This window comes from Lates calcarifer, linkage group LG12 (genome assembly GCF_001640805.2).
Source record: "Lates calcarifer isolate ASB-BC8 linkage group LG12, TLL_Latcal_v3, whole genome shotgun sequence".
NCBI classification, from domain to species: Eukaryota; Metazoa; Chordata; class Actinopteri; family Centropomidae; genus Lates; species Lates calcarifer.
In genome coordinates, this window is record NC_066844.1 from 14,551,278 (window position 1) to 14,559,042 (window position 7,765).

Below are 7,765 nucleotides of genomic sequence, written 5' to 3' on the forward strand. Positions count from 1 at the left end.
TAATCGAGCACAGCAGGTGCAATTACCTCCCAACCAATGAGATCTCCACATTTGCACCTGTTAAACTGTGAGTAGTTCAATGTCGTTTGGACATTACAATTTGACTAATAAATAAAGCACAAGCTGCAAAGTCATACTTTTCTTTATTGCTGTATAAAAAGGTTTTAAACCAAGAACATAGAGGTAAATACATGTCAATACACAAATCACATCACTTTGTCAAAATGTTTGAAGATACATTTTGCATAGGCTGCATTTTTCTCATCCACATGTAAAAACTCACATGCACACAAACAAGAAAACATAGTGTATCTTATTTCATGAGGTGAATATTTTTTGTTCCTAATTCATATACAGTACAGGTTATAACGTAGCTGCCTATTACCTGGTAACAGTTGTCAAGTATTATAATGGGTTACATCAGGATTAGATGTGTAGCTTACACCTGGACAAAACTTAGTGTATCATCTTATGGAGTAATACTTTTTTGTCAGCTCTCAGCTGTGTGTGTATGACAGTATATGTTTAATGTGGATGATGTATGCTTAAAGATTACTTCCTTCGTTTACAGCCAGAGCTTCAGTGACTGAGGTTGCGATGCCCTGGCTGTTGGAGGTGGAAGGAATGGTGCTGGACTCCTTGGCGCACACGGTTCTGGCGCTGGATGGCGTTACGGGAATTCAGGTGTCGGTCTGCCAAGGACTTTGCCTTCTGGATGCAGGTTAACTGTGTCGCCTCTGACAGAGCTTTAGGCTGAGAGAAAGAGCCAGAGATGGCTTGACTGGTGGTGGTGCTACTTTGAACTGTGGACTCTGGATCTAACACACTGGAGACAAACACAAGCAAGCATGTAAGCAACCTCAAGAGTCAGTATGCATCAACATAAGTTGAAGTGAGCTAAAACAGTTGGGATAATGGAAATGGAATGGAAAGTTCTTTTCAGTATTTTTTTCTCTACTTGAATTGGATAACTATTTCTTGTGGTTAAAATTCTTCCAGGCTCACGTGTAACAAATTTTTTCTTGCCCCCTCACCTTGTATCCACTTCCATGTTTGTAACTGATTCTCCATGAGATGCAGAGTTTAATGGTTGGGTGTCAGTCAGCCCTGCATCCTGGTTCTCTGCTGAATTTGTCTCTGTGGACACATAAGTACCTTATTGTCATATAAAAGTACATATACTATATATATACTTATATACTATATATATAAATAAACACACTAAGTATTTATAACATTAGAGGCACAGTTCTGTAGTTGAATAAATAACAAGCAGATTACAGAAAAAACAAAAACAAAATGTGGCATGAGGCAAACAGACCTTTAGGAAATTGCTTCTCTGTTTTATTGGTCTGTTTTTTTTTTTTTGTTTTTTTTTGCTTAAAAGTATGTCCTCCATCATACCATCAAATGTGACATCACCATGGTTCAACATAGTTATTTAGCTTGTGATTTCATTATGCTATAAAATATGTCTTTATGATTACAACAACTGTGTCAAATTAAAACAGGAAAAATAAAAACAACAACATTATCTACAATAACTGTCGGTTTAAATGTGTAACACTGTATGTTTTACAGATTTTCTCAATATAAGAATTTCTTGTAGCCACATGACCAACCTTGATGACTGACAACTAGCCACCCCTCTTCAACCACTTCTCCAGACTTGATCTCTTCAGGGGACTCCTCCTCTCCCCCAAAAAACAGACGGGTGATGGTTTTGAACATTTCTCTTTGTCTTCTCTTGATGTGTTTGTCTTTGCTGTTGTCCCTGTCTTCTCTCCTTTCTTTTCTCAGCAGGAAGCTCAGGTGAGTCTTTAGCTGCTCAAGACAAGAAGAAGAAACACCGGCTCATGGAGTTTACCTGTCTCCTTAAGTGATGCCAACTCTAATCCATCTTTGACTGTTTGGGAGTGGGTGAAGCCATGAGACCCTTCCTTCATGATTATTTTTCAAAATTCAAACAATGTTTGGTCAGCTGACTAGGACGTCCAATGAAATTTCCTCATATACAGTGGTCTGAATAATGATTCCCACTCCCCCAGAATTTCATTGTTAGGGTCCATCTGTTTCTAGATATATGGGGGAGGGGCTCCTTTGGTCTGCACCTTTCAGTGGCTGTGATGGCTCTATGTCTAGCTATTGCTCGTAATTGTCACCCTCCTAAAATAATTGCCTAGTCATTTTTTTTTTTTTTTACAAAATGATTAGCCATTCTACCCCTTTAGTATAATTGCCTATGTCAAGAGTGTGACTTAGACAGTTTTAATTTGCCTAAGTTATTTAATTCTCTCATGTTCCATGTTTGACTGACCTTGTTGTTTGTATGTCAATAGGCGTCTGTTGTTATAATTGTTTTGATTAAAATTGTTAGTAAATATCATATATTCAACAAATGGTTCAGTTTTTTGTGTTTCCTGAACAATCTGAAAAAATGACTTAGGCGATTATTTTAAGAAGGCGTCGTAATGCAACACTGAATTAATTTCTGTAATGCAAACTAACTGTAATGGTGTCATATTGATATTGCGTTGCGTTTTCTTTCAGTGTCATGCAGTTAGGTACAAACCACAGAAATAATGGTAGAAATAATAGGATTAAAAATACTATTGCAGCCACTGGGATGAACAACTGGTCAGTCAAGCTTGTCTCACAAACTGAATTCAGTTTATATTCATTTTTACAGCAGTGGCTCATGTCGTCAGCATCATTGTGTCTTCAGTGTTTCACTAATAACGTTATAACTCCACAGCTCCAACAACGAACTGAGGTGGAAACAACCGACATGCAGTACACATCACATTATTTGGAATAGTGAGCGAACGATATATGTTTAATATCTCTAACAGTGAGGCTGCCTACCTTTTTTTTTGTCTACCGCACAGGTCTGTATATTTCTATGAATCAGATGCAGCTCTGCAGTGTGCTCTTACCTGCCGTTAATATTTCTCAGATTGACCCGCAGACCATTGTAGAGAGTCAGTGAGCAGATTTTCGCAGTTATCTCCCAATTTTTAAAAGCCTGTAAGAAAAGCCCGTTACTGTTACACCCAAACAAGCTTGTTGTTTTGTATTTCAAATATTCAACCGATCTCAGACAACAGGAGACCCGCCCATATCTCCGCCCACCAGGAGTAAACCACCAATCAGATGCGGCGGAGTGCGCCTGCGGTTTGGTTTGATTCTCGTCAAAGATCAGACTTTGCAGTCAAGATAACTTCCGACACATTTCATTGGTTGTTCCCACGTCAACGGTAACTTCACCTTGTCATAATATTGGGGTGTTTGGATAAATAAAACGCTCGCAGCGAAGTCAGCAGTTAGATGCTTATGTTATTCATAGGATGTCCCGTATGTGAAAACAGTCATTTGGCATATTTATACACATGCACGGCGTGTGTCTGAGTTGAACTGCCTTTGATACTTCTGTTATTATTGCGCTGTATTTACAGGGCAACACAAAAATCACCTGAAAGAAACATTGGTGTTTCTTTGTCACCACCTAGTTTGATCAGCTTAAATGGTGATCAATGGTGAACACCATTCATTCAATGTGCTGTAGCAGTGAGTAAAACCATTCCTGCAGTTATATATTTTTAGACCTACCAGTAAAATAAGCGGTGTGTAGAATAGAAGAGAGTGCCCTTTATTGTCATTATACTAAAAGTACAACGAGATTGGAGAGTTTCTCCTTTTCAGTGCAAACATACAAAATATGCAGAAACAAAATATATATAGAAAAGATTTCAAAAAAACAGTGCAATTCTATGTACAATGAGGTATAGGCGTGAATGTGAATGCATTGCACAGGTGTGTTGTATTGCACAGGACATACAGACATGTCATATTATTCCTGCCATCTGTAATATAGCGCCACCCAGTGTTTCTCGGCACGAACCGGTCATGTTTCATTACTCCTCTTCTTCCAGAAGATGGAGCAGTTACTCTACTGAAGTTGTTGAAGGGGCTTAATATACTGGCAAGTGCATCAAGTGTGTAATTTGTTAAAGTGTAGCAGGTGACAGGACTGACTCCACCAAATTAGTGGTTTTAAAAAAATGGGCCAATGAGAGTCACGCTGTCCTCTTCATTTCAACTTAATGAAAGTTACAATCACACATTCATGCGTTTGATTCTCTTCCAAATTCCCTACATGAGGGAACACTAGTGACTGACTGTATGAGACACACACAGCCCACAGTGGATCCACAGACATCCAGACTGGGTATACTACAGACTAGGAATTAGTCATACGTTTGTTTTGTTGTACGCTTTGAGTGTGGCTGTGTTGGACGCCCTGTCGAGTACAATTGAAGGATGGATGAGTGGATTTTTCTCAGAACTCATCGGAAACAACATGAAGCCCCCTCCATCAGTGTTAATACTGGGAACTGTGGTGTTGGTTCTTCATCACATTTCCATCCGTTTACAGTACATGTCTGCATAATTGGACCACACAGTGCCACAGTGTGTGACTATACTTTGTGACGCTCACGCGGTCATTTACATGCAGTAATTAAAGTCATTTGCCACAGTCCCTTCACCTTTTCTTGTCTGCGGCTCCACGCCGCTGGATTCCTGTGTTTAAACGCTGTGAGGCTCTTGTTTTTGTTGTTGTAAAGTGTGTGTGAGCATAAAGGCCTCTTCCTGCGCACTTGAGCAGTGATACGGGAGGTGGGGAGGGCCCTCGGGGCGAGCACACCCCTACCGCCTGTGTCAGAGTATTTCAGAACAGAGGCCAGCATTTAGTCATTCTTCATGAAAAGCTGCACACACACTTGTCTGCTGAAGTCCACTCTTAACTCGTGGACCACAGGAGGATATATCTCTGTTTTGTACGGATCCGAAGACCACGGTTTGATTTGCTTCTTTATTCTTCGGTGAAACTTTGCGTCGTGACCACAGGATACTTTTACGCACGGTTATTTCACACTCAGAAAGGACAATGCCTCGATCTTTCTTGGTCAAAAAGTACTTCGCCAAACAAAAGCCAAACTACAGTGAGCTCGAATGTCAGAATGGTGAGTTAAAAAATTGTTTTATTCCTTAAATGAATTATGAAAGCATCCTGACTTAAGTGCGCAAACTAGATAAAAACCTACTTGTTCTCTTGAGCGTAGTTCTTTTTTATTTTATTTTCTTGTCAAATGAAAATATAAATCTCTAAATATACTGTGTTTATATAGTGTGTTTGTGCCTGGTTGAGCTACAAACCAGGCTACTCCCCGTTCAAGTCGAGGCCCGTTAGATGCACTTTCCCCCCTTTCTGCAACCAGACAGAGCACCATTCATGTTACAAGCCCTTGTGAATACGTGGGAGGAAACGGCCCATGAAACCTTCCCATGCTCAGTAAATTTTGGGGAAAACAGAATTTAGAATCAAAAATAAGTACAGAGAATGTGTATTTGGTGAAAGTATAAACATCTTAAATAGTGAATCTGTTGTCAGCTGGGCTAAAATCCAATTAAATATCAGTGAATTTTGGTGTACTGTCCTATACTGGCTATGTGGTTTAACCATCCTCACCAATTCCCTCTCAGATACTTCACTGGAGAGGTATCCTCTTGCTGAGTTATCATCAGGAGACAACACCTCTGCTGCCACCTGCTTCACAACAGGTCTGGTGTGGGACCTTAGTGTCCTGCCCGCCCTCTACCTGCCCACCTCTCAAACAGAGCCCTCTGCCACCCCAGGCCCCCTGGACCTCAGCTCCCCGTCCAGCCTCAGCAGCAACGCCAGCAGCAGCGGGGAGGAGGACGAAGGACGCACATCAGACCCCCCCAGCCCGGAACCCGTACACACGTATGCCCCTCGCCAGCGGATGAAATGCACTGGTCGTTATGGCTCACGTCAGCCCCCCGGAGGAGGAGGAGGAGAGAGAGGCCCCCGTCACAGCGGCCAGGCCAGCGTTCCTCTGCAAACACTGCCCCAAAGAGTACACCAGCCTGGGGGCCCTGAAGATGCACATCCGCTCCCACACCCTGCCCTGTGTGTGCACCACCTGTGGAAAGGCTTTCTCCAGGCCATGGCTGCTGCGCGGCCACATTCGCACACACACAGGTAAGATTTGCGTTTGAAAAAAATTTATACAACAGCATTACACATCCTTCCTCATCAGCTACATTTCCACTTGACTCATTAGTTAAGAAATCAATGTACGTGCTGCAGTAAAACTGAAAATTTGCAATTGAGTTGCTGTCATTGTGAGTCACCAGGTCACTCCCTCATCATCTGGGCTGTGAAGTAAGAGAGCGGGGATATCCATGATAATCCGTTTGATGAGCTCAGCACTTGATCAGCTGACATTATCACATGGGGAAGCCCTCTGTAGACCCTGCACTCATTGATCACTCATTGTGTTTAATGTCCCAGCAACAATGACTCGTCAGCTAATTATCTTATCACGGCTGCTGGGGAAGACAATAAAATAGGGACACATGAGTGACAAAAGGGGTTTAAAGAATACCTGAAGGCTCTCTGCTATCACTGAGCACTTAGTACCTGCAGCAACTTGTCAGCATGCTAATTTCATTTGGCTCTTATTGAATCATGCTAATTCAGTCAGGCTCTGACCCCACCAGCCTACCATGTGCTTCCTTATTATCTTCAGAATGTGTGTGTGTGTGTGTGTGTGTGAGGTGTTAATCGAAAGCTCTTGTGAACTCAGACACCCGACTGTTGTCACTGCATGACGGCCACATCTAAAGGAAGTACCAGTGAAGTCATACGACATGTGTTTCCACCCTTTTTTTCTGTCCAGGTGAGCGTCCATTCTCCTGCCCCCACTGCAACCGGGCCTTCGCTGACCGCTCCAACCTGCGGGCTCATCTGCAGACCCACGCCGAAGTGAAAAAAGTACCAGTGTAGCGTCTGCTCTCGCACCTTCAGCCGCATGTCGTTGCTGCAGAAACACAGCTCCTCGGGGTGCTGCTCCGCCACAGTGTGAGGCGTAATGGGGAGAGACAGAGGGACCCACTCAGAGCTCAGGGCAGTGGAGGGCTAGTGGACACAGAGAATGGGTCTACACAAGCCCAGCTGGCCTGTTGATGACCTATAAGGCCCGCAAAGAGCGTGAAATGGCCTGCTTTAAGAGACCTGGAGGGAATCAAGTCTCATTATGGATCTGACTTTACAAGCCTCTTAGATTCTCTGTTCCATGAAAAAAACAGCTGAGCAGCAGATTTTTTCTTCCACTCTTGACTGAAGTCTTGAGGCTGGACCAAATCTGGACTGAGCAATGCCGACACTCACTTGATATCAACCCCTTTGTTGCCATTGTACCCATTCCAAAGACCAAATATGTAGTGAACTCATTGGGGTAAGAGGTGTTCTTTCCTGTCTCTGTCCTGGTGCCGGCCAACTCAGGATCATGGCCTAGACACAGCTGCTGAGAGGTAGGGGTGCGTGGGTGGAATAAATCTCTCAGCGCGCCTCAAAACACACACACACACACACACACACACACACACACACACATAAAAGCAAATGCACACACAGCTGTCCCTGGTACTGTGGTGTAGATAGACGAGGTGCTAACAGGTGCTACAGCCATGACCTTCGCCGGTTGATAGCAGGTGACTTCCACTGCCCTTGGTTTGCATAAGAAAAAAGAGGAAGCATGTCATCACAAAAGAATGGCATCAGTTAGTCTTTTTCACCGGTGGGGATCCTTTTAAGCCTCTATTTTGACTACATCCAAACCTTCTCTTTAATCTGATGATCGATGTCTCAGAGATAGGAAAAGCCATTCTGTCTGTTATT

The 7,765-nt window shown here is 42.9% G+C and overlaps 2 protein-coding genes across 2 annotated transcripts in view; one reads left to right on the forward strand and one right to left on the reverse strand.

The window, feature by feature from the left end:
* Positions 1–124: 124 nt before the first annotated feature.
* On the reverse strand, positions 125–3,109 carry tp53inp2 (tumor protein p53 inducible nuclear protein 2). Its single transcript, XM_051074442.1, has 4 exons — positions 2,937–3,109; positions 1,623–1,824; positions 1,035–1,137; positions 125–826 (listed from the first exon to the last, which is right to left on the reverse strand). The coding sequence occupies exons 2-4, from the start codon at positions 1,729–1,731 to the stop codon at positions 580–582; spliced, it is 459 nt and encodes a 152-aa protein (XP_050930399.1). The 5' UTR covers positions 1,732–1,824; positions 2,937–3,109; the 3' UTR covers positions 125–579.
* A 1,479-nt stretch (positions 3,110–4,588) lies between these two features.
* snai1a (snail family zinc finger 1a) overlaps positions 4,589–7,765 on the forward strand; it is a 3,693-nt gene continuing 516 nt past the window's right edge. The window contains 5 exon segments of the mRNA XM_051074622.1: positions 4,589–5,024; positions 5,545–5,855; positions 5,857–6,064; positions 6,765–6,853; positions 6,855–7,765. The exon segment at positions 6,855–7,765 is cut by the window's right edge and continues 516 nt beyond it. Of these exon segments, the coding sequence (XP_050930579.1) occupies positions 4,949–5,024; positions 5,545–5,855; positions 5,857–6,064; positions 6,765–6,853; positions 6,855–6,950 (780 nt within the window). The 5' untranslated portion in view covers positions 4,589–4,948 and the 3' untranslated portion in view covers positions 6,951–7,765.

Excerpts from the sequence above, each read along its gene's own strand:
- tp53inp2 (XM_051074442.1), bottom strand. The coding sequence starts at position 1,731 with ATGTTCAAAACCATCACCCGTCTGTTTTTTGGGGGAGAGGAGGAGTCC. Across the intron at positions 1,138-1,622 it reads GCTAGTTGTCAGTCATCAAG|AGACAAATTCAGCAGAGAAC; the intron begins GTTGGTCATGTG and ends ATGTGTCCACAG. Across the intron at positions 827-1,034 it reads AACATGGAAGTGGATACAAG|TGTGTTAGATCCAGAGTCCA; the intron begins GTGAGGGGGCAA and ends GTTTGTCTCCAG.